Source organism: Piliocolobus tephrosceles, chromosome 11, assembly GCF_002776525.5.
Source record: "Piliocolobus tephrosceles isolate RC106 chromosome 11, ASM277652v3, whole genome shotgun sequence".
NCBI lineage: Eukaryota > Metazoa > Chordata > Mammalia > Primates > Cercopithecidae > Piliocolobus > Piliocolobus tephrosceles.
The window spans coordinates 57,263,093-57,289,620 of record NC_045444.1 but is presented as its reverse complement, the minus strand read 5'-3'; the positions used below and the strand labels follow the sequence as shown (position 1 = coordinate 57,289,620).

The following is a 26,528-nucleotide window of genomic DNA, read 5'->3' as shown; positions in this document are numbered from 1 at the left end:
GGTGGTGCATCCCTGTAGTCCCAGCTACTCAGGAGGCTGAGGTGGGAAAATTGCTTAAACCCAGGATGCAGAGGTTGCAGTGAGCCAAGATCACCTTTGCACCACTACACTGCAGCCTGGGTGACAGAGTGAGACCCTGTCTCAAAAAAAAAGAAAATGTCTTTGAATAAGGCTAATTTAACTTCTTCCTTTCCAACTTGGCTACCCTTTATTTCTTTCTCTTGCCTGATTTCTGTGGCCAGGACTTCTGGTATTATGTTAAATTAAAGTGGTAAAAGTGGGCATCACTGCCTGTTCCAGATGGATGAATGGATAAAGAAAATGTGATATATATACACAATGGAATATTATTCAGCCATAAACAAAGAATGAAATCTTATCATTTGCAGCAACATGGAGGAACTGGAGGTCCTCATGTTAAGTTAAATAAGTCAAGCACAGAAAGACAAATATTGCATGTTCTCATCCCTATGTGGGAGCTAAAACAGTGGATGTTATAAAAATAGAGAAAAGATTGGTAATTACCAGAGGCCGGGAAGGGGTGGGAGGTGAAGAGAGATTGATGAATGGTTACAAATATACAGTTAGATAGAAGGTATAAGACCTCATGTTCAATGGATCAGTAGGGTGACTAGTTCACAATAGTCTACTGAACATTTCAAAATAGCTAGAAGAGGCCAGATGAGGTGGCATATGCCTATAATCCCAGCACTTTGGGAGCCCAAGGTGAGGGGATCACCTGAGATCAGGAGTTCAAGACCAGCCTGGCCAACATAGTGAAACCCCATCTCTACCAAAAATATAAAATTAGCCAGGTCTGGTGGCACACACCTGTAGTCCCTGCTACTCGGGAGGCTGAGGCAGGAGAATCACTTGAACCCAAGAGGTGGAGGTTGCAGTGAGTCAGGATCACACCATTGCACTCCAGCCTGGGTGACTGTCTCAAAAAAAAAAAAAAGCTAGAAGAGAATAAATGTTTCTAGCATGAAGAAAAGACAAATAGGTGCAGTTCCAAGATGGCCGAATAGGAACAGCTCCAGTCTACAGCTCTCAGCATGAGCAACGCAGAAGATGGGTGATTTCTGCATTTCCAACTGAGGTACCAGGTTCATCTCACTGGGGCTTGTCGGACAGTGGGTGCAGCCCATAGAGCATGAGCTAAAGCAGGGAGAGGCATCACCTCACCCAGGAAGCGCAAGGGGTCAGTGAATTCCCTTTCCTAGCCAAGGGAAGCCGTGACAGACGGCACCTGGAAAATCAGGTCACTCCCACCCTAATACTGCGCTTTTCCAACGGTCTTAGCAAACGGCACACCAGGAGATTATATCCTGCACCTGGCTTAGAGGGTCCCACACCCACGGAGTCTCACTCATTGCTAGCACAGCAGTCTGAGATCCAACTGCAATGCGGCAGTGAGGCTGGGGGAGGGGCGCCCGCCATTGCTGAGGCTTGAGGAGGTTAACAAAGCAGCTGGGAAACTCAAACTGGGTGGAGCCCACCGCAGCTCAAGGAGACCTGCCTGCCTCTGTAGACTCCACCTCTAGGGGCAGGGCATAGCTGAACAAAAGGCAGCAGAAACTTCTGCAGACTTAAATGTCCCTGTCTGACAGCTATGAAGACAGTAGTGGTTCTCCCAGCATGGAGTTTGAGATCTGAGAATGGACAGACTGCCTCCTCAAGTGGGTCCCTGAACCCTGAGTAGCCTAACTGGGAGGCACCTCCTAGTAGGGGCTGACTGACACCTCATATGGCCGGGTGTCCTTCTGAGATGAAGCCTCCAGAGGAACGATCAGACAGCAACATTTGCCGTTCTGCAATATTTGCTGTTCTGCAGCCTCCACTGGTGATACCCAGGCAAACAGGGTCCGGAGTGGACTCCAGCAAACTCCAACATACCTGTAGCTGAGGGTCCTGACTGTTAGAAGGAAAACTAACAAACAGAAAGGACATCCACACCAAAACCCCATCTGTGTGTCACTATCATTAAAGACCAAAGGTAGATAAAACCACAAAAATGGGGAGAAACCAGAGCAGAAAAGCTGAAAATTCTAAAAATCAGAGTGCCTCTTCTCCTCCAAAGGAACACAGCTTCTCGCCAGCAACGGAACAAAGCTGGATGGAGAATTACTTTGACAAGTTGAGAGAAGTCGAAGGCTGCAGAAGATCGGTAATTAGAAACTTCTCTGAGCTAAAGGAGGATGTTTGAACCCATCTCAAAGAAGCTAAAAACCTTGAAAAAAGTTTAGATGAATGGCTAACTAGAATCAACAGCATAGAGAAGACCTTCAATGACCTGATGGAGCTGAAAACCATGGCATGAGAACTACGTGACATATACACAAGCTTCAATAGCCAATTCGATCACCTGGAAGAAAGGGTATCAGTGATTGAAGATCAAATGAATGAAATGAAGTGAGAAGAGAAGTTTAGAGAAAAAAAGAGTAAAAAGAAATGAACAAAGCCTCCAAGAAATATGGGACTATGTGAAAAGACTAAACCTATGTCTGATTGGTATACCTGAAAGTGATGGGGAGAATGGAACCAAGTTGGAAAACACTCTTCAGGATATTCTCCAGGATAACTTCCCCAACCTAGCAAGGCAGGCCAACATTTAAATTCAGGAAACACAGAGAATGTGACAAAGATACTCCTCAAGAAGAGCAACTCTAAGACACAGAATTTTCAGATTCACCAAAGTTGAAATGAAGGAAAAAATGTTAAGGGCAGCTAGAGAGAAAGGTCAGGTTACCCACAAAGGGAAGCCCAACAGACTAACAGCAGGTCTCTCAGCACAAACTCTACAAGCCAGAAGAGAGTGGGGGCCAATTTTCAACATTCTTAAAAGAATTTTCAACCCAGAATTTCATATCCAGCCAAACTAAGCTTCATAAGTGAAGGAGAAATAAAATCCTTTACAGACAAGCAAATGCTGAGAGATTTTGTCACTACCAGACCTGCCTTACAGAGCTCCTGAAGGAAGCACTAAATGTGGAAAGGAACAACCGATACCAGCCACTGCAAAAACATGCCAAATTGTAAACACCATTGATGCTAGGAAGAAACTACATCAACTAATGAACAAAATAACCAGCAAACATCATAATGACAGGATCAAATTCACACATAACAATATTAACCTTAAATGTAAATGGGCTAAATGCTCCAATTAAAAGACACAGACTGGCAAGTCGGATAAAGAGTCAAGACCCATCAGTGTGCTGTATTCAGGAGACCCATCTCACATGCAGAGACACACATAGGCTCAAAATAAAGGGAAAGAGGAAGATCTGCCAAGCAAATGGAAAAAAAAAAAAAAAAGCAGGGGTTGTAATCCTAGTCTTTGATAAAACAGACTTTAAACCAACAAAGATCAAAAGAGGCAAAGAAGGCCATTACATAATAATAAAGGGATCAATTCAACAAGAAGAGCTAACTGTCCTAAATATATATGCACCCAATACAGGAGCACCCAAATTCATAAAGCAAGTCCTTAGAGATGTACAAAGAGACTTAGACTCCTACACAATAATAATGGGAGACTTTAACACCCCACTGTCAACATTACACAGATCAACGAGACAGAAAATTAACAAGGACATCCAGGAATTACACTTAGCTCTGAACCAAGCGGCCCTAATAGACATCTACAGAACTCTCCACCCCAAATCAACAGAATATACATTCTTCTCAGCACCACATCACAGTTATTCCAAAATTGACCACATAGTTGGAAGTAAAGCACTCCTCAGCAAATGTAAAAGAACAGAAATTTTAACAAACTGTCTCTCACGCCACAGTGCAATCAAACTAGAATTCAGGATTAAGAAACGCACTCAAAACCACTCAACTACATGGAAACTGAACAACCTGCTCCTGAGTGACTACTGGGTACATAACGAAATGAAGGCAGAAATAAAGATGTTCTTTGAAACTAATGAGAACAAAGACACAACATACCAGAATCTCTGGGACACATTTAAAGCAGTGTGTAGAGGGAAATTTATAGCACTAAATGCCCACAAGAGAAAGCAGGAAAGATCTAAAGTTGACACCCTAACATCACAATTAAAAGAACTAGAGAAGAAAGAGCAAACACATTCAAAAGCTAGCAGAAGGCAAGAAATAACTAAGATCAGAGCAAAACTGAAGGAGATAGAGACACAAAAAACCCTTCAAAAAAATCAATGAATCCAGGAGCTGGTTTTTTGAAGAGATCAACAAAACTAATAGACTGCTATCAAGACTAATAAAGAAGAAAAGAAGAAAAGAGAGAAGAATCAAATAGACGCAATAAAAAATGATAAAGGGGATATCACCACCGATCCCACAGAAATACAAACTGCCATCAGAGAATACTATAATCACCTATGTGAAAATCAACTAGAAAATCTAGAAGAAATGGATAAATTCCTGGACACATACACCCTCCCAAGACTAAACCAGGAAGAAGTTGAATCCCTGAATAGTCCAATAACAGGCTTTGAAATTGAGGCAATAATTAATAGCCTACCAACAAAAAAAAGTCCAGGACCAGACAGATTCACAGTCGAGTTCTACCAGAGGTACCAAGAGGAGCTGGTACCATTCCTTCTGAAACTATTCCAATCAATAGAAAAAGAGGGACTCCTCCCTAACTCATTTTATGAGGCCAGCATCATCCTGATACCAAAGCTTGGCAGAAACACAACAATAAATGAGAATTTTAGACCAATATCCCTGATGAACATCGATGCAAAAATCCTCTATAAAACACTGGCAAACCAAATCCAGCAGCACATCAAAAAGTTTATCCACCATGATCAACTGGGCTTCATCCCTGGGATGCGAGGCTGGTTCAACATATGCAAATCAAATGTAATCCATCATATAAGCAGAACCAAAGACAAAAACCACATGATTATCTCAATAGATGTAGAAAAGGCCTTTGACAAAATTCAACAGCCCTTCATGCTAAAAACTCTCAATAAATTTGGTATTGGTGGGACATATCTCAAAATAATAAGAGCTATTTATGACAAACCCCCAGCCAATATCATACTGAATGGGCTAAAACTGGAAGCATTCCCTTTGAAAACTGGCACAAGATAGGGATGCCCTCTCTCACCACTCCTGTTCAACATAGTGTTGGAAGTTCTGGCCAGGACAATCAGGCAGGAGAAAGAAATAAAGAGTATTCAGTTAGGAAAAGAGGAAGTCAAATTGTCCCTGTGTGCAGATGACATGATTGTATATTCAGAAAACCCCATTGTCTCAGCCCAAAATCTCCTTAAGCTGATAAAGCAACTTCAGAAAAGTCTCAGGATAGAAAATCAAATGCGCAGAAATCACAAGCATTCCTATACACCAATAACAGACAAACAGAGAGCCAAATCATGAGTGAACTCCCATTCACAGTTGCTTCAAAGAGAATAAAATACCTAGAAATCTAACTTACAAGGGATGTGAAGGACCTCTTCAAGGAGAACTACAAACCACTGCTCAACGAAATAAAAGAGGACACAAACAAATGGAAGAACATTCCATGCTCATGGATAGGAAGAATCAATATTGTGAAAATGGCCATACTGCCCAAGGTAATTTGTAGATTCAATGCCATTCCCATCAAGCTACCAATAACTTTCTTCACAGAAGTGGAAAAAACTACTTTAAAGTTCATATGAAACCAAAAAAGAGCCCACATTGCCAAGACAATCCTAAGCCAAAAGAACAAAGCTGGAGGCATCATGCTACCTGACTTCAAACTGTACTACAAGGCTGCAGTAACCAAAACAGCACGGTACTGGTACCAAAACAGAGATATAGACCAATGGAACAGAACAGAGCCCTCAGAAATAATACCACACCTCTACAGCCAGCTGATCTTTGACAAACCTGACAAAAACAAGAAATGGGGAAAGGATACCCTATTTAATAAACGGTGCTGGGAAAACTGGCTAGCCATATGTAGAAAGCTGAAACTGGATCTCTTCCTTATACCTTATACAAAAATTAATTCAAGATGGATTAGAGACCTAAATGTTAGACCTAAAACCATAAAAACCCTAGAGGAAAATCTAGGCAATAACATTCAGGACACAGGCATGGGCAAGGACTTCATGTCTAAAACGCCAAAAGCAATGGCAACAAAAGCCAAAATTGACAAATGGGATCTAATTAAGCCAAAGATCTTCTGCACAGCAAAAGAAATTACCATCAGAGTGAACAGGCAACCTACAGAATGGGAGAAAATCTTTGCAATTTATCCATCTGACAAAGGGCTGATATCCAGAATCTACAAAGAACTTAAACAAATTTACAAGAAAAAATCAAACAACCACATCAAAAAGTGGGCAACAGATGTGAACAGACACTTCTCAAAAGAAGACATTTATGCAGCCAACAGACACATGAAAAACTGCTCATCATCACTGGCCATCAGAGAAATGCAAATCAAAACCACAATGAGATACCATCTCACACTAGTTAGAATGGCGATCATTAAATGTCAGGAAACAGCAGGTGCTGGAGAGGATGTGGAGAAATAGGAACACTTTTACACTGTTGGTGGGACTGTAAACTAGTTCAACCATTGTGGAAGACAGTGTGGCAATTCCTCAAGGATCTAGAACTAGAAATACCATTTGACCCAGTGATCCCATTACTGGGTATATACCCAAAGGATTATAAATCATGCTGCTATAAGGACACATGCACATGTATGTTTATTGTGGCACTATTCACAATAGCAAAGACTTGGAACCAACCCAAATGTCCATCAATGATAGAATAGATTAAGAAAATGTGGCACATATACACCATGGAATACTATGCAGCCATAAAAAAGGATGAGTTCATGTCCTTTGTAGGGACATGGATGAAGATGGAAACCATCATTCTGAGCAGACTATCGCAAGGACAGAAAACCAAATACCACATGTTCTCACTCATAGGTGGGAACTGAACAGTGAGAACACTTGGACACAGGATGGGGAACATCACACACCAGGGCCTGTTGTGGAGTGAGAGGAGGGGGGAAGGATAGCATTAGGAGATATACCTAATGTAAATGACAAGTTAATGGGTGCAGCACACCAACATGGCACATGTATACATTTGTAACAAACCTGCACATTGTGCACATGTACCCTAGAACTTAAAGTATAATAATAATAAAAAAAGAAAAGACAAATATTTAGGTTGATGGATATCCCAATTACACTCATTAAAGGTATTAAATTATCACATGTACCCTGAAAATATTTATATCTATTATATATCAATAAAAATAAATAAATGTTTTATAAACCTGACGATGACAAGCATTGACAAGGCTTTGGAGAAATTGGAGCCCTTGTGTATTGTTGGTAAGATTGTAAAATGATGTGGCTGCTATGGAAAACGGTATGGAAGTTCCTAGAAAAATAAAAAATAGAACTGCCATATGACCCAGCAATCCCACCTCTGGGTTATATGCAAAAGAATTGAAAGCAAAGTCTCAAAGAGATATTTGCACACCTATGTTCATAGCAGCACTATTCACAATAGGCAAAAAGTGGAAGTACCCTGAAATGCCCATCGTCAGATGAATGGTTAAAACAAATGTGGTGTATACATAAAATGGAATCATATTCTGGCTTAAAAAGGAAAGAAATCCTGTCACATACTACAACATGGATGAACCTTGAGGACATTATGCTAATGAAATAAGCCATCGCAAAAAGACGAGTACTGTATGATTCTACTTATTTGAGTTATCGAAAGTAGTAAAATTCATAGAACAAAAACTGGTGGTTGCCAAGGGCACAGGAAAGGGGGGAAATGTAAAAAATTTAAGACAATTCCCTCCTAATCCTACTGTTCTAACATAATTGTTTTTAGTTCACCATGTAGAACTTTTACCCGATGTGTACATAATTTTAAGCAGTTGTAATTATAATACATGTATAATTTGGGGATCTACTTTTTTAACCTCATATTATTTCATAAATAAACACTTTTTCCATAATAGGGGGAGTTGTCATTTAATTGGTATATAGTTAAAGTTTAGCAAGATAAGTCGGGCGCGGTGGCTCAAGCCTGTAATCCCAGCACTTTGAGAGGCCGAGACGGGCAGATCACTAGGTCAGGAGATCGAGACCATCCTGGCTAACACGGTGAAACCCCATCTCTACTAAAAAATACAAAAAACTAGCCGGGCGACGAGGCGGGCGCCTGTAGTCCCAGCTACTTGGGAGGCTGAGGCAGGAGAATGGCGTAAACCCAGGAGGCAGAGCTTGCAGTGAGCTGAGATCTGGCCACTGCACTCCAGCCTGGGTGGCAGAACGAGACTCCATCTCAAAAAAAAAAAAAAAGTTTAGCAAGATAAAAACATCCTAGAGGTCTGTTTCACAACAATATGAATATACTTAACGGTACTGAACTATACATTTTAAAATAGTTAAGATGTTTTTACATTGTGTGGTTTTTAATCACAGTTAAAAAAAAAAAAAGCACACTACAAACAAAAGAACTTGGCCTGTGTCGTCCTCATTGCATAGCTGGGAACCCAAAGACACTTTGCCCAACTCTTATATTCTCTTTATAGGACTTTCTGCCTTATTTTTCTTAAAATGATTTCTCCCTTAGAACATATTGGTTCTTTTTTTTTCTTTTTAAAAATAGTTTATAAAATAGACACAGAAATTTATACAACTCATAAATGAATTCTCACATAGTTCAATTAATTTTCACAAAGTGAACACACCTGTGTAAACATCACCCACCTCAAGAAACAGAATATTACTATTAACCCAGAAGCTTCCATGTGCTCCTTCCCAATTACAGTACTCCCCCTGACCCCTGACCCCACTAATCCCACAAATAGTGGCCCATAAGGGCCACTATTCTGGCTTCTAATACAGTAGATGAGTCTTGCCAGAACAACTTGGTTCTGGTCATCGTTTTTTGGTCACTGTTGTGTCAATATCAGTGTAACCGTTAGATAAAGCAAGGGTCAGCAAACTGTAGTCTATGGTCCAAATCCAGCCTGCTGCCTGTTTTTGTAAATAAAGTTTATTGGAACACAGACACACTCATTTGTTGACATGCTGTCTGTGGTTACTTTTGAGCTATAGTCACAGTATTGAGTAGTTGCAACAAAGACTGTTGCAACTGGCCCACAGAGACTAAAATACTATCTGGCCCATTACAGAAAAAAAGTTTCCAACCCCTGAGATACAGTTTTGTTTCTAGATTGATCAACTGTCCTGGAACTACCCAGGGAAAGATGTTAGCAGTCCTCTGTGTAAACCAAGTATAGGGAAGATCACTAATCCCACTGGTAGTTAACTTTTGTTCTGGTGACTTTAGTCGACAAATTGAGGCCAAAGTTTGAAGCAGTGGTAGCTGGGGAACCTAAGCTAATGAGACTGCCCTCATTAGCTGCCCTTATCTAGTGAAGAGGGCAGTGTCTATCTATCTTATCTTCTGGTATTATTTGCTATTCCATAGAGCCAGTTCTCAATCCTCCTCCTAAGCTCCCTATTGTATCCTGGAGGATGGACAGAAAACGAAGAGCACCTGATCCACAATGAATGACATCATTCTATTTTTATGAGCTTCAACCATGAAGTCCTTGAGGGAATACAGCCAGGGAGTATTAGAGTTGGATTTGAGGGTGCATACCAGTGGCAGTACTGCTTACAAATCAGCCAATATTGCATTCCTTTGCAGGAACTCTGTCACGCTGTTTCTGAGGAAGTATAACTTTGCTTCTTTGCCAGCAGCTACACGGACATATTTTCCACATTACTCAAGCTTCTGCTAGTGGCCACCTGGATGTGACAGACAGAGTCAAGCCTAAACTGAATTAAAAGTTGTCAGCCATCTTAATTCATTTCCAGGAAGTTAAAAATTATCCACAATATATTTCCTGATAATAGGAAAAACCAAGGATTTGTTTGCCCTATTTTGAATATTTCCGTTTAGAACATAAATAGATGAGCAGAGCTGATAATGTTCCCTTAAAGTCCTCTGTATGTGGCTGCCTATTTTGTCCTATTTATGTTAACAATGAACTTGAGTGAAGCTAATGAGAAGGTTATTTTAGGGCCTTGGAAACCACAGTAAAGGAAAATGACAGTTCCCATAGAACCGTAGTGTGACTGAAATAGAAAGGTGGTGACTGGCCTCTCTCTGTAGAAGCAGGAAAGGCAGGCAGGAGAGGGTTGATGATACCACTTTGAAGCATTTGATTTGCTTATTAGTATGTCCAGTCTCTTTCTGTGCAAGTTTTCTGACTGCTGTGGAGACACAGAACAAAAAATTCCATTTCAAAATGACTCAAAGAGGTAGAGGCTTCTGCTAGGTCCCTTCTGCATCCCCTCTGTAACACTTCAGTGTGGTGGACTTCATACCTCTCAGGGGACCACTGCAGGGAGAAGGAACGCATTATGGGGGTGACCATCTTATCACACGTAAGCAAGAGCACACTGAGTAATAACTGAGGCTGCCCGGAGGGTGGCAAAGGAAGAATATTTTTGTTCTGAGGAACCATGTTGAGTGGCAAGACGTTACAGTGAGAGCCACCCAGTGCAGTTTCTGCTAGGGATCACAGATGTGCCAGTCTGCAGCACCCTGGGTGAGGCTTCGGGTTTGATATTTAATGTCTCTGATGAATATGGGTCAAGGCAAATAGATTGTTTAAAAGCTCTACTTTCAAACACTGTGAGAACCCGTAGGAAGCCGTGACTTGGCTCTTCGGCAAGTGCCTCTGTGAACCACCATCTTTTCTTATCTAGGTGAGTCCTAAGTCTTTGAAAGAGCCAGTGTTGTCCCATCATAGAGTATTCTATATGCAGATTATTATACAGCAGAAGCACTGTTTACTGATCTTATCTCACTTTATTTTAATGCAACGGGGAGGAAGTACGGGTTGTTCTCCCATGCTGGCCAACTCTCTGGCACATTTCTTTTGGTCTCTGTGTGTCTCAGGCTCTCCTGTCACTCCCATTTCCCATTTCTCACATATTGTCTCAGCTGTTGGTGAGAACTGAAGTCAGGAAACACTCACAATCTGAAAGTAAGAAATTATGCATCACAAATAATAGTCTTGCTGCAGGATGGTTGACATTTCATTTTTGATTAAAATGTATATGGTATCTAGGACCGGATGCAGTGACTCACACCTGTCATCCCAACACTTTGGGAGACCGAGGTGGGAGGATCTCTTGAGCCCAGGAATTTGAGACCAGCCTGAGCAACAGTGAGACCCCATCTCTACAAAAAATGTGAAAGTTAACTAGGCGTGGTTGCGTGTGCTTGTGGTCCCAGCTACTTGGGAGGCTGAGATGGGAGGATCACTTGAGCCCAGGAGGTAGAGGCTGCACTGTGAGCTGTGATTGCACCACTGCACTCCAGGCTGGGCACAGAGTAAGCCCCTGTCTCAAAAAAAAAAAAAATATATATATATATATATATATATATATATAGCATCCAGGCCCTCATTTGTTTCAATGAGATTGCCCAGATTAATGGTTTTTAATTCCACATTTCCTTTTTGTAATTTATTTTCAATTTTACTATAGCTCAAATTTATTTTAAAAGCAAGTTAATTCAGAGAAATGAAAGATACATTTAGCAATTTTTGAGTTAACATAATTATATTTTATAATTTCCTAAAAAACATCTCCAGTGTGTCATATCTCAGTTATTTAGCAAATGTAATGAGTCTTTTAAACTGAATAACAAAAGCAGCTGCTATTTTTACTTTAAAATATCCTGTAATTAACTATCTACCTATGGAAAGTTATCTATGTCAAGCAAAAGAATGAGTCTCACTATACTTCACTTTGTGAATATCTTACCTTTGAGAGGATGTTCTATGTGAAAAAAAAATATGGAGAGAGTAGCTAAAAGTTTTATGCTTATAAATTTAGATTATTTGTTTATAAGCTGACTTTGTTTAAAATTTTATGCAGTGCTCTTAGAAACATACTTTTAATTTCATAAGTTTAAAGAGTTTTCTTTTATTAGACAATGAATTTTCTCAGTGATGTGTGGAAATTTCCAACTTTGAGAGCTCAGGTATTTGCGTAATTGATGTGCAAAAATAACTTTAAATTGCTTTTTGTTACATGGAAACCTAGAATAAATTTTCATAATTCATATTAATCATATTATGTCATACATAAATGGTTTAATTCAATTTCTTAGTTGTGATGTTCAGTGTGATTCAAAATGAATTCTGAATATTTAAGGATGGTTAGTGTGCATATTCCTTCTTTCCCTCAGCAATATTGAGTTTAATAAGTGAATAATTGAGAATTTGCTTCATTGGGCTGTACTTAAACATATCACTACATCCCTCTTACTGCCACTGGCAAAAAGCAATTAACTCTGAATCACCAACCTAGGAAAGAAAAAAGAAAAAAAATTTTCCTCCAAGAAAAATTGGACATTAATATACCTGTTTAGAAAGTCAGTTAGATAAGACGAAGACAGGGCAGACTTCTCCACACTCTATTATTTTATCATTACTGACCTGCCTTACCAGCAGCTTGATACTGAATATTTCACTCATCGTCAGAGCAGTAATTCCTCCAATTCCCCTGTTAACGCAGATACTCTTGCAGTTCAGGAAATTAAATCATACACTGAAGGTGTTTGTTGTCTCATAATCATAATTATGATGATTGACCAAGCCGTGGGGTCTCAGAAGCTCTCACACATTAATGGGAACTATGGAGTTGTCAGCACTGATTGGAGAAGCTGCTGAAAACCAAATTGCAGACTCTGGTGCTGCTTCTCTGTTTTGTTTCTGTCCCACAAACCCGTATATTCTCATAGAGCATTTAATGTTCCTGTTGCTCATCATTTCATCATATAACTTTGCGTTGTTTATATTTCTTATAATTCAAAGTATGAGTTTAATTAATTATGTATTTCTGATCTGTCTTAATGAAGGGTAACTCCAATCAGCATTATTTTTACAATGTATTTACACTATAAGCCACAATGAGGTTTTAATTTCAACTTGATACTTCATAATCGAGAAGAAAGTATGAATCACAAAAGCAGAGATGATTTTCAGGGGGTTCATATTGACTTTGTGTTAGGGAGGCAGTGTAGTGTAATGGGAGAGAGCCTGGGCTTTAGAGTTTAGCAGACTTAGGCTAGGTTCTGACTCTGCTCTTTCTGACTGGGTGACCTTGGGGAAATTCTTTATTCCCTCTGACATTGAATTTCTTTCTCTGCAAATTGGAATAATAAAATCTATCTGGGAGATACTGCTAGGATTAATTGGGGAAAAAATCCAAGTAAAGCATTTGACATAGTGCGTAGCCCATAATAAACATGTAATATGTGTTATTGTTGTCATTTTTAATGCTACTGTTATCGGTATAATTTATGTAATTATCTGATTTCTTTTCTCCTAATTCCTGAGTGGGAAATAGTTGGAAAAGGCTTGAAAATATGTATATTAGCAGACCCTGACTATTGTCTTCTAATAGTAATCGAGCTCTTTTTATGGATTACATAGGCTAGAGTTGAATTTAGATGCTTGACATGTTTGGTTTCTGAACCAGATTGCAGTCACGTCACTACAGATTCATTTTCTCTTTAAATTGTAAAAATTAAAACAGTAGTACAGACTCATGTTTAAAACAGCAATCTGATCCAAGATTTTGTAGTCTGTAGAACTGATAATGTTTAATGTTCTCCATAAATTCATGGGGCTTAATAGGAAAGTACACAGAATTTTTAGAGCTTAAACAGACTTTAGAGATACTACTCTAATTCAAACCCTTCATCAAATGAGGAAACTCTGTAGGCAATTTGAATGAAGAATTCAGCTAAGATTCTTTATCTTTGTGTAAGAAGTAGATACAGCTTTGCAAAAGAAAGAGCTACCTAATAATGATTAAATTGTTATCATTGCTTCAAATTTTCATCTTATTGTTATGAATGACTATAAAATAAATTTTAGAGCTGCCATCAATATATATACTATTTTCTCTTAATATTATTTTCCTTTATTTTATTTTTTATTTTTATTTTATTTATTGAGATGGAGTTTTACTCCTGTTGCCCAGGCTGGAGTGCAATGGAGTGATCTCAGCTCACTGCAGTCTCTGCCTCCCAGGTTCAAGCAATTCTCCCGCCTCAGCCTCCTGAGTATCTGGGATTACAGGCATGTACCACCATGCCCAGCTAATTTTGTAGTTTTAGTAGAGACGGGGTTTCTCCATGTTGGTCAGGCTGGTCTCCAGCTCCCAACCTCAGGTGGTTTGCCCTCCTTGGCCTCCCAAAGTGCCGGTATTACAGGGATGAGCCATCACACCCGGCCTATTATCTTTTATTTTTAAATTGCTACATAAGGTTACCCTCTTTGAACTGCATGGTTTGCTTGCCCATGTTGTTGGGCATTTGAGTTTTCCCCACTTTTTCCTAATATAAATAGAACTGCTATACACATCTTTTTTTTTCTTTAAGTAGAGACAGGGTCTTGCTTTGTTGTCCAGGCTCGTCTTAATTCCTAGCCTCAAGCAGTCTTTCTGCTTGGGCCTTTCAGTGTCAGGATTACAGGCATGAGCCACCTCGCCTGGCCGCTATGCACGTCTTGTATTAGATTACTCCCCTGCACTTCTCCCACCACACTTAATTCTTAGAAGAATATTCCCACAAATTAATCAAGATACAGTATTACAGTACATTCTAGTTACTGGTAATTGGGCTCAAACTCACTTCACAGGTAGCTTGATACTGTAAACTCAAATACTATAGATTTCACTAAATTTAGGTCTTCTTAGGTGGCTGCTTTTTGTTAGGCAGAAAATCTTTTACCTGCATGGAATGAGTTACAAAGAGAGTTTTTTTTTTTTTTTTTTTTTTCAAGGTAAAGGAAGAAGGGAAGGCTTGAGAAGACCCTAGGGAAATTTGACTCCTTTATAATTTCTCCTGAGTCTGATTTTCAGAGTGTCATTTTGTTTTCTTACACAGTATATCAGGCATACTCCAATTTTTAAAAGTGGAGATATACCAGTGTTATTGAAAAAGAAGGAAAATAGAGATAGAAATATTTAAAAGACAAATATATAGTTTTAGATTAACCATAAATAGGTTTCTTTCCATTAGTGCAGAGGTGAGCATGTTTTGGACTTAACATCACATAATTCTTTTGTTACAGAGATCTACTTTCATTTCTCAGACCTTAAATACAGATGGGAATTTCAGTCTTTATAGCAGTCCTGCTGCCAGATACAATTCAGTCTTGATGGGAAGGAAGTCTTATGGCCAGATGGGTGGCAATCCATGGTACAAGGCCATAAAGATAAAATTGGAAAGAAGAAAATTAAAACTATAAGGGCCGCAGGACAGGTCTTTGTAACAAAGATGAACCTGATTACAGGCAACTGCTTGTTCTGAGAGTAGGAGCTTCTTTAAAATTGTGAAGGAAATGCATCTCTTATTTTTATTTTTAGTTTAATTTATTTTTGGAATATATAATAAATTCACATGGATCAAAATTCAAATCAAAATTCTCCTTCCAACTGTGATCTCCAGCCACTCCTTTCCTCTCCCTAGAGCCAACCAGTATTATTGATTATGTGATTATCCTTCCAGAAGTATTTTGTACCTTCTACAAGTGTGTGTGTGTGTGTGTGTACATGAATATTGTACATGTAACCATACTTGTGTATTTTCTTCTTATTTTAATGAGTGGTTACAGAATATAGACACTTTTATATACCTTGCTTTTTCACCTAACACCAAATCTTGGAAATTATTCTGTATTCCTAGAAAGAAAGCTTTTGCATTCTTTGAAAATACTTTTAAAATGGCATGTGTCTACAGTAGGTTAAAGTAATTCCTAATGCGTGGATTAGGCCTATTACATAATAGCACTCAAGAAATTGTTGTTGCCTGTAGCACTGCCCAAGAATACCAAAAAAAAAAAAAAGCGGGGGAGGGGAGGAAGGAATTTGCCAGGTGCAGTAGCTCACGCCTGTAATCCCAGCACTTTGGAAGGTGGAGGCAGGCAGATCACTTGAGATCAGGAGTTCGAGACCAGCTTGGCCCACATGGTGAAACCCTCTCTCTACTAAAAGTACAAAAATAAAATAAAATAAATGGAATGTTTGTGGAATAAATGAGGGAGAGAGTGAGTTACTTTATTAATTTAAGGAGCAAATAGGAAGAGACAGAAAGCTAAGAATTACCTGAAGCTCTGAGACTGTTGACCTAACCCTGACCTCAGGATGACATCATAAAATGCATATTTGTTTTAAGAGCATCAGAAATTTTCTTTAAATCTTCATCTTGGGAGATGTCAGTGGGAAGAGATGCCTTGGAGGTTGGGGGAAGAATGGAGTTATGGGATGGCCTCCAGATTCCAAAAGTCAGGAGACATGGCCATGGATTTACTGTGATGGGGCTCTAGGACTTAGAACAAGTGAGTTTAGGTCCTTTCTTCAAATGCAAAAAGAGGGGGTTGGAGTAAATTATTCCAATGGATTCTTTTAGCTCTTAAATTGTGTTGTTTATAATTTTGAAATTTCCTGTCTGATCACCAGTTAGGACATTTGTTATGCCGAAATTGTATTTGTAAATACATTAAAAATGAGGTGTCCTTTCTTTTTTATATTTATTTATGAGACAGGGTCTCACTCTGTTGCCCAGGCTGGAGTGCAGTGGCACAATTATTGCTCACTGCAGCCTTAAACTCCTGGGCTCAAGCAGTCCTCCTGCCCCAGCCTCCTGAGTCACCTGGACTACAGGGCATGAGCCACTGCAACAGGCTCTTTTTTTTTTTTTTTTTTTGAAACGGAGTCTCGCTCTGTTGTCCGCTGGAGTGTGACGGTGTGTTCTCTGCTCACTGTAAATTCCTCCTACTGGGTCCAAGCATTTCTCCTGCCTCAGCTTCCTGAGTAGCTGCAATTACAGGTGTCTGCCACCACACCCGGCTAATTTTTGTATTTTTAGTGGAGACGGGGTTTCAACATGTTGGCCAGGCTGGTCTCGAACTCCTTACCTCAAGTGTCCATCTGCCTCATCCTCCCAAAGTGCTGGGATTACAGGTGTGAGCCACCACGCCCAGCCCTCATCCTTTCTTTTTTTTGAGACAGAGTTTCACTCTTTTTGCCCAGGCTGGAGTGCAATGGTGCAATCTCACCTCACTACAACCTCCACCTCCCAGGTACAAGTGATTCTCCTGCCGCAACCTCCTGAGTCGCTGGAATTACAGGCACCCGCCACCACCCCCAGCTAACTTTTTGTATTTTTAGTAGAGACGGGGTTTCACTATATTGGCCAGGCTGGTCTTGAACTCCTGACCTCGTGAGCCACCACACCCGGCCCTTTCTTTAAGATAATAAAAAAACCACACAGGTTATTGGTAACAGTGTGATTGTTAAGATAACAAAATTAGGCCGGGCGCGGTGGCTCATGCCTGTAATCTCAGCACTTTAAGAGGCCAAGGTGGGCAGATTATGAGGTCATGAGATTGAGACCACAGTGAACCCCGTCTCTACTAAAAATACAAAAAATTAGCTGGGCCCAGTGGCGGGCGCCTGTAATCCCAGCTACTTGGGAGGCTGAGGCAGGAGAATGGCGTGAACCTGGGAGGCAGAGCTCGCAGTGAGCCGAGATCATGCCACTGCACTCCAGCCCAGGCGACAGAGTGAGACTCTGTCTCAAAAAAAAAAAAAAGATAACAAAATTAGAAAGTTGTTTGCCATGATTATATTTCTCACAAAAATTGGCTAAACTATTAAGATAGAAGCAGATTTACAGGGGTAGGACTAAATATCCCACATTTTGACACATTTTGAGAGAATTAAAGCTCTGTAGTTTCAACCTTTTATCAAAATATAATATTAAAGTTATTCACTAGTAAATATAATTGTCATAAATGATAATGTATATGTTTAACAATATTATCAAGATAGTAGCTAATAGTAAATAGAATTCATAGTGAAATAAATCTTTCTTTTTCGTCTTTATTTTAGTTAAATATGAGAGAGAAGCTAGTAAATACTGGGACACATTTTACAAGATTCATAAGAATAAGTTTTTCAAGGATCGTAATTGGCTGTTGAGGGAATTTCCTGAAATTCTTCCAGTTGATCAAAAACCTGAAGAGAAGGCAAGAGAATCATCATGGGATCTTGTAAATACGAGTGCTACAAATTGTTTCTCAAGAATGCACTGTCCTACTATGCCTGAAGAAAAAAATCATTGTAAGAAAAGTTCTGGCTCTTCAGAAGGTCAAAGCAAAACAGAATCTGATTTTTCCAACCTAGACCCTGAAAAACACAAAAAAGGACCTATGAAGACTGGATTGTTTCCCGGTAGCAATGCCACTTTCAGGATACTAGAGGTACTGTGCTTAAGGGACAAAAATGGGAGGTGACAAATAATTTGAAAATGTACATTCTGTATTACTTTATTAATAATGCAGATTTTTTTTCGGTAGAGAACTATCAAATCTAAATAAGCATTCAGTATACTTTGGTGCATAAATAATATTTAAGGGACTCATGTCTTTTAATCAGTCAAGTTTTAAGCTTGTGGTTTAAATTTGGTTTTGTTGTGCTTTTTTTTAAAAAAAAAAAATTGTCTGCTTTCATTTTAATCTGAGGGCAGTTTTAAGTACCAATGAAGTTTTGGCCTTAATTTTTACTCTCTTTGTTATTACCCCTTTTTAGGCGAAATAGAAATAAGTGAGATATATAATTTGCTATAATCTAGTGTAACCTTGGTTTTCTATTACAACTAAACCCTGTCTTTCTGATTTTAAAGGCAATGTATACTGATTAGAGAAAATTTGCTAACGAGGAGATAAATTATCACCAATCCTACAAACAAAGGATTTAACCACTATTAACATTTTAGTGACCTTTTTCTTCTTCTTTTTTTTTTTTTGAGACGAGAGTTTTGTTCTTGTTGCCCGGGCTGGAGTGCAGTGGTGCCATCTCAGCTCACTTCAGCTTCTGCCTCCTGGGTTCAAGCGATTCTCCTGCCTCAGCCTCCTGAGTAGCTGGGATTACAGGCGCCTGCCACCACACCCAGCTAATTTTTTTGTATTTTTAGTAGAGACAGGGTTTCGCCATGTTGGCCAGGCTGGTTTTGAACTCCTGACCTCAGGTGATCCGCCCACCTTAGACTCCCAAAGTGCTAGGATTACTGGCAGGAGCCACGGCACCCGGCTGACTTTTTTCTTCTTTTGTTTATTACTGTACATGTATTCTAAGTTTTGTTTGTTTCTATTTAACATGGTATCATAAGCAGTTTTCACTATCTTTAAAAAATATATTTTCATGGCTACAAAATATTTTACTATGTGGAGTACTATAATTTTACCTATCTATTTTCATACTACTGGACATTTTAGTTGTTTTCAGGTTTTCTGAAGCAAACATCTTTGGGTATAGACTTTAGCTGCATTTTCTTTTATTGTTTTAGCTTAGATTTTCTAGTTCATAATTTATGAAGTTTTTAATAATTTAAAACATATTGCCCACTTGCTTTCTAAGAAGTTGTACTAATACCATTCCATGATGGTATATATCTGTTTCATCACACGCTCATTGATTGAAATATTATTTTAATGTTTCCCACTTTGTTAGACAAAAATTGTACCTTGTTTTAATATGCATTTCTTTGATTACTAAGTAGGTCACATACTTCAAATGTTTAGAATCATTTGAACTTCTTTTGCGTTCTGTCCATTTATTTTCTCTGCTTGTCTTTTTCTTTCTAATGAGCCCTGCCCTTTATCATATATATTGCAGTTTTCTTCACAGAGTATTGGTTATTTTTTAATTTGGTTTATTTTGGGTTTTGGTGTGTAAAAATTTTAAACGTTTCCATACTCAGATTTCTTAATGTTTATTCCTGTGATTTATTTCATTGCTTTTGAGTTTAGCAAACTCTACTGAACCCAGAGATCCAGTGAGTCTAACTGTGTTTTTGTTTAATAGAAAATCTGACATTGGTGACAAAAATTTAACTTTGCTTTTTTGATATCTGCTTGTTCTTTTGATTTTAGGTTGGTTGTGGAGCTGGAAATAGTGTGTTTCCAATTTTGAACACTTTGCAGTGAGTTTTAAGAGTTTTCTTTCTACAGAATTGTACATATTTATGGAATGTTGAGATATTCTGGGAAAATATTGTCATGTGTGTGCCAGTAGTGTTTCTAATTCTTCTATGAACAATGGCTCAAGCAAATTTCAAAAGAAATGTCCTCATCTCAATGTCTACTTTCATGTGAACTGGGAATTACTCTGAACATAGTGTTTCATAGCCATGGGTTGTCCATCATTGTTTTGAAGTAATTTTTTAAGCTTATGTGTATACCTATGAGAGAATAAGAAAAGAGGAAGCAGACCAGGCATGGTGGCTCATGCCTGTAATCCCAGCACTTTGGGTGACTGAGGTGGGTGGATCACTTGAGGTTGGGAGTTCGAGACCAGCCTGACCAACACAGTGAAACCCCACCTCTACTAAAAATACAAAATTAGCCAGGCATGGTGGCACATGCCTGTAATCCCAGCTATTTGGGAGGGTGAGGTAGGAGAATCTGCTTGAACCAGGAGGCGGAGGTTGCAGTGACCCAACTGCATCATTGCACTCCAGTCTGGGCAACAAGTGGAAAACTCAGTCTCAAAAAAAAAAAAAAAAAGAGGAAGTGAGTTCATCCTTCCACTGAGCTGTGAACTGCTAAACTTCAGAGCTTATTTACTCTTCCTGGATACTTAGATGTCATTTTACACATAGTGAATTGAATGTAAAGCTTACAACTTAACCCTCATTTTGTCCTCCCTTCTGAAGCAACACCCTATGTAAGATGTTTTCATGCCAAATCATTGTGTCTAGGCTTAAAATTATTTGGAGGTAGCAGCAACTCACCCTAAGACTCAAAAAAGCAGCCGGGCACAGTGATTCGTGCCTGTAATGCCAGCACTTTGGGAGGCCGAGGCAGGCAAATCACGAGGTCAGGAGTTCAAGACCAGCCTGGCCAACGTGGTGAAACCCTGTCTCTACTAAAATTACAAAAATTAGCTGAGTGTGGTGGTGCACACTTGTAATCCTAGCTACTCAGGAGGCTGACGCAGGAGAATCGCTTGAACCCGGGAGGCAGAGGTTGCAGTGAGCTGAGATCACAGCACTGCACTCCAGCCTGGGTGACAGAGCAAGAGACTCTGTCTCAAAAAAAAATTTTTTTTAATAAAAAATAAAGCATTCAGAAAAGCAAAGAGTATAGTGAATTTCCATATGCCCAAAACCTCAATTCAACAATTACCAATATAATGCCAACATCATGACACTTTGTCTTTGATTATTTGGAATATATCTCCCAAAACTTACTATACTCTCTAATACTGTTGTAAATCTAACATAATGAATAGTGAGTAATTCCCTACTATTATTTAATAACCAGCTAATGTGGCCAGGCATGGGTGATGCTGGTAAATTTACAGTTCTGAATATCCTTTCTCTTTGTGTTTTTGTTAGTTTTGTTTTCCTTTTTCTAGTTTCTGGGCTGAAATTTCCAATTTCCTTATGTCACATAGCCATATTCCTTTACCCCAGTGATCTCTGAGCTTATAATACACATAAATATACTACAATGGCAGTTGATTGTGTGTTACTTTATGACTGATCTCAAGGTATTATTTAGCATGTCATTTCTTTATGCCTTGTCTCTCCAACCACTTAATTCCTTAAGGCAGAGGGCATATTTTATCCTAATCTGATTTCCCAGGTTGCCTAACAGTACAGCATAGTTAGAGCTCAATACATATTACCTGATTAATATCTCTGATTCCCCCACTTGCTAGTTATGTTTTTCACCTCTCTGCTTCTCTCTTCAGCTTATAATTGCAAGCTCTTGGTTCCTCACTCCCTAACTCTTTCTTCTTGGCTGTATCTTTCTTTGCCTCTTACCCGTGTTTTAGCAATTACGATAGCTCAATAACCTGAGATAATTAATTCATCTTTAAAAGGCAACCAGTGATTACCCTTCCAAAGGAATGATTAGACTTTTTTTTTCTGCTTAAGAAATTATGTTTTACTACTTTTAGAGAGTATAGAATTAATGTTTTACATTTTCAGAATATTTTACCATAATTAGACCTCTAAAATGAAAAGGTCATATCATTCTCCAAGGATCATTTAATTCATAAACCCCTGCCAAGAGAGTCCTTGGTGGTGTGGTGGTAGTAGTGATATTTACACCTGTTTGCTGGGAGAAAGGCCAAGGTAGTCAGCTGATTTCACAGAAAGGTTCTGGAAAGTCATTGGGTGGTCACAAGACATCAACCTGGGCTGCTGATGCAGTGGGAATTCCATCTCAGAGGTCATGCTGCCACCCTGGCAGGACACATGGCAAATGGCACATGCTTTCTTTTAGCTCCTAGACTGTTCTATATCTTACGGGTATTCGGTTTTTTACTGCCCACAGGTAGACTGCAGACCTTTTATAATGAGCTAGACATACCAGTGTCCAGAAAAGCATTTTGAGCTATATAGAAGTTTTTTGGGTTTGGTTTTGTTTTGTTTTGTTTTGTTTTGTTTTGTTTTGTTTTGTTTTTTTAGAGGACTATGTTAGTTTTTAAGTTCCTGGAAGGCAAAAGCAATCTCCTTTAATAATAATAGTGATGATAATAATAGCAACAACAATTATAATAATGACTAACATTTATTGAGTGCTTACTCTGAGTCAGACACCTTTCTGGAAACTTTAGCTATAAGAATCCATTCACTTCAAACAACCATCTTAGATGCCATGTTTATCTCTTTTTTAAAGATGAGGGAACTGAATTAAAGAAGAGATTAAGCAACTAGCTCAAGGTCACGCAACTAAGTAGTAAAGCTGAGAATCAAACCTTAGGCAGTCTGGTTCCAAAGCCCTTGCCCTTAACCATTAGCCACATAGTGCTACATGTATCTGAGTGTTTGCTGAGAACATTTCAAATATATTTCAAACCACCCAGCAAATTACAAGTCACAATTATATGGATTTCATAGGAAACAACAGGGGAACATGCAGAAGTAAAGTACTATTTTTATGTTTGACAAATGAGAGAAGACCAAGCAGTACAAGTTTTAACTTTGATTCAGTACTGGTTAGCTTTTCTTTATTTTTATTTTTATTTTTTTTTTATTATTATACTTTTTAAGTTCTAGGGTACATGTGCATAACGTGCAGGTTTGTTACATATGTATACTTGTGCCATGTTGGTGTGCTGGACCCATCAACTTGTCAGAACCCATCAATTCGTCATTTATATCAGGTATAACTCCCAATGCAATCCCTCCCCCCTCCCCCCTCCCCATGATAGGCCCCGATGTGTGATGTTCCCCTTCCCGAGTCCAAGTGATGTCATTGTTCAGTTCCCACCTATGAGTGAGAACATGCGGTGTTTGGTTTTCTGTTCTTGTGATAGTTTGCTAAGAATGATGGTTTCCAGCTGCATCCATGTCCCTACAAAGGACGCAAACTCATCCTTTTTTATGGCTGCATAATATTCCATGGTGTATATGTGCCACATTTTCTTAATCCAGTCTGTCACAGATGGACATTTGGGTTGATTCCAAGACTTTGCTATTGTGAATAGTGCTGCAATAAACATACGTGTGCATGTGTCTTTATAGCAGCATGATTTATAATCCTTTGGGTATATACCCAGTAGTGGGATGGCTGGGTCATATGGTACATCTAGATCTAGATCCTTGAGGAATCGCCATACTGTTTTCCATAATGGTTGAACTAGTTTACAATCCCACCAATGGTGTAAAAGTGTTCCTATTTCTCCACATCCTCTCCAGCACCTGTTGTTTCCTGACTTTTTAATGATTGCCATTCTAACTGGTGTGAGATGGTATCTCATTGTGGTTTTGATTTGCATTTCTCTGATGGCCAGTGATGATGAGCATTTTTTCATGTGTCTGTTGGCTGTATAAATGTCTTCTTTTGAGAAATGTCTGTTCATATCCTTTGCCCACTTTTTGATGGGGTTGTTTGTTTTTTTCTTGTAAATTTGTTTGAGTTCTTTGTAGATTCTGGATATTAGCCCTTTGTCAGATGAGTAGATTGCAAAAATTTTCTCCTATTCTGTAGGTTGCCTGTTCACTCTGATGGTAGTTTCTTTTGCTGTGCAGAAGCTCTTTAGTTTAATCATATCCCATTTGTCAATTTTGGCTTTTGCTGCCATTGCTTTTGGTGTTTTAGACATGAAGTCCCTGTCCATGCCTATGTCCTGAATGGTATTACCTAGGTTTTCTTCTAGGGTTTTTATGGTATTAGGTCTAACATTTAAGTCTCTAATCCATCTTGAATTAATTTTCGTATAAGGAGTAAGGAAAGGATCCAGTTTCAGCTTTCTACTTATGGCTAGTCAATTTTCCCAGCACCATTGATTAAATAGGGAGTCCTTTCCCCATTTCTTGTTTCTCTCAGGTTTGTCAAAGATCAGATGGCTGTAGATGTGTGGTATTATTTCTGAGGACTCTGTTCTGTTCCATTGGTCTATATCTCTGTTTTGGTACCAGTACCATGCTGTTTTGGTTACTGTAGCCTTGTAGTATAGTTTGAAGTCAGGTAGCATGATGCCTCCAGCTTTGTTCTTTTGACTTAGGATTGTCTTGGAATAAAAAAATAAAAAAAAAAAAAAAGAAAACGTGAAGCCTCCAAAAAAAAAAAAAAAAAAAAGGATTGTCTTGGCAATGCGGGCTCTTTTTTGGTTCCATATGAACTTTAAAGCCGTTTTTTCCAATTCGGTGAAGAAACTCATTGGTAGCTTGATGGGGACAGCATTGAATCTATAAATAACTTTGGGCAGTATGGCCATTTTCACGATATTGATTCTTCCTCTCCATGAGCATGGTATGTTCTTCCATTTGTTAGTGTCCTTTTATTTCACTGAGCAGTGGTTTGTAGTTTTCCTTGAAGAGATCATTTACATCCCTTGTAAGTTGGATTCCTAGGTATTTTATTCTCTCTGAAGCAATTGTGAATGGAAGTTCATTCATGATTTGGCTCTCTGTTTGTCTGTTACTGGTGTATAAGAATGCTTGTGATTTTTGCACATTAATTTTGTATCCTGAGACTTTGCTGAAGTTGCTTATCAGCTTAAGGAGATTTTGGGCTGAGACAATGGGGTTTTCTAAATATACAATCATGTCATCTGCAAACAGGGACAATTTGACTTCTTCTTTTCCTAACTGGATACCCTTGATTTCTTTCTCTTGCCTGATTGCCCTAGCCAGAACTTCCAACACTATGTTGAATAGGAGTGGTGAGAGAGGGCATCCCTGTCTTGTGCCGGTTTTCAAAGGGAATTTTTCCAGTTTTTGCCCATTCAGTATGATATTGGCTGTGGGTTTGTCATAAATAGCTCTTATTATTTTGAGGTACGTTCCATCAATACTGAATTTATTGAGCGTTTTTAGCATGAAGGGCTGTTGAATTTTGTCAAAAGCCTTTTCTGCATCTATTGAGATAATCATGTGGTTCTTGTCTCTGGTTCTGTTCATATGCTGGATTACGTTTATTGATTTGCGAATGTTGAACCAGCCTTGCATCCCAGGGATGAAGCCCACTTGATCATGGTGGATAAGCTTTTTGATGTGCTGCTGAATCCGTTTTGCCAGTATTTTATTGAGGATTTTTGCATCGATGTTCATCAGGGATATTGGTCTAAAATTTTCTTTTTTTGTTGTGTCTCTGCCAGGCTTTGGTATCAGGATGATGTTGGCCTCATAAAATGAGTTAGGGAGGATTCCCTCTTTTTCAATTGATTGGAATAGTTTCAGAAGGAATGGTACCAGCTCCTCTTTGTACCTCTGGTAGAATTCAGTTGTGAATCCATCTGGTCCTGGACTTTTTTGGTTGGTAGGCTATTAATTATTGCCTCAATTTCAGAGCCTGCTATTGGTCTATTCAGGGATTCAACTTCTTCCTGGTTTAGTCTTGGAAGAGTGTAAGTGTCCAGGAAATTATCCATTTCTTCTAGATTTTCTAGTTGATTTGCGTAGAGGTGTTTATAGTATTCTCTGATGGGAGTTTGTATTTCTGTGGGGTCGGTGGTGATATCCCCTTTATCATTTTTAATTGCTTCTATTTGATTCTTCTCTCTTTTCTTCTTTATTAGTCTTGCTAGCGGTCTGTCAATTTTGTTGATCTTTTCAAAAAACCAACTCCTGGATTCATTGATTTTTTGGAGGGTTTTTTTGTGTCTCTATCTCCTTCAGTTCCGCTCTGATCTTAGTTATTTCTTGCCTTCTGCTAGCTTTTGAATGTGTTTGCTCTTGCTTCTCCAGTTCTTTTAATTGTGATGTTAGAGTGTCAATTGTAGATCTTTCCAGCTTTCTCTTGTGGGCATTTAGTGCTATAAATTTCCCTCTACACACTGCGTTAAATGTGTCCCAGAGATTCTGGTATGTTGTATCTTTGTTCTCATTAGTTTCAAAGAACATCTTTATTTCTGCCTTCATTTCGTTATGTACCCAGTAGTCATTCAGGAGCAGGTTGTTCAGTTTCCATGTAGTTGAGCGGTTTTGATTGA

The 26,528-nt window shown here is 38.9% G+C and overlaps 1 protein-coding gene across 4 annotated transcripts in view; it reads left to right on the top strand.

Moving 5' to 3' along the window:
* METTL8 (methyltransferase like 8) overlaps positions 1-26,528 on the top strand; it is a 115,529-nt gene that overhangs the window by 67,313 nt on the left and 21,688 nt on the right. For all 4 annotated transcript variants that reach the window (XM_023185942.3, XM_023185943.1, XM_023185940.1 and 1 more), the window contains 2 exons: positions 17,967-18,337; positions 20,009-20,058. In XM_023185942.3, the coding sequence (XP_023041710.1) occupies positions 17,967-18,337; positions 20,009-20,058 (421 nt within the window). The remainder of the gene's footprint in view (positions 1-17,966; positions 18,338-20,008; positions 20,059-26,528) is intronic.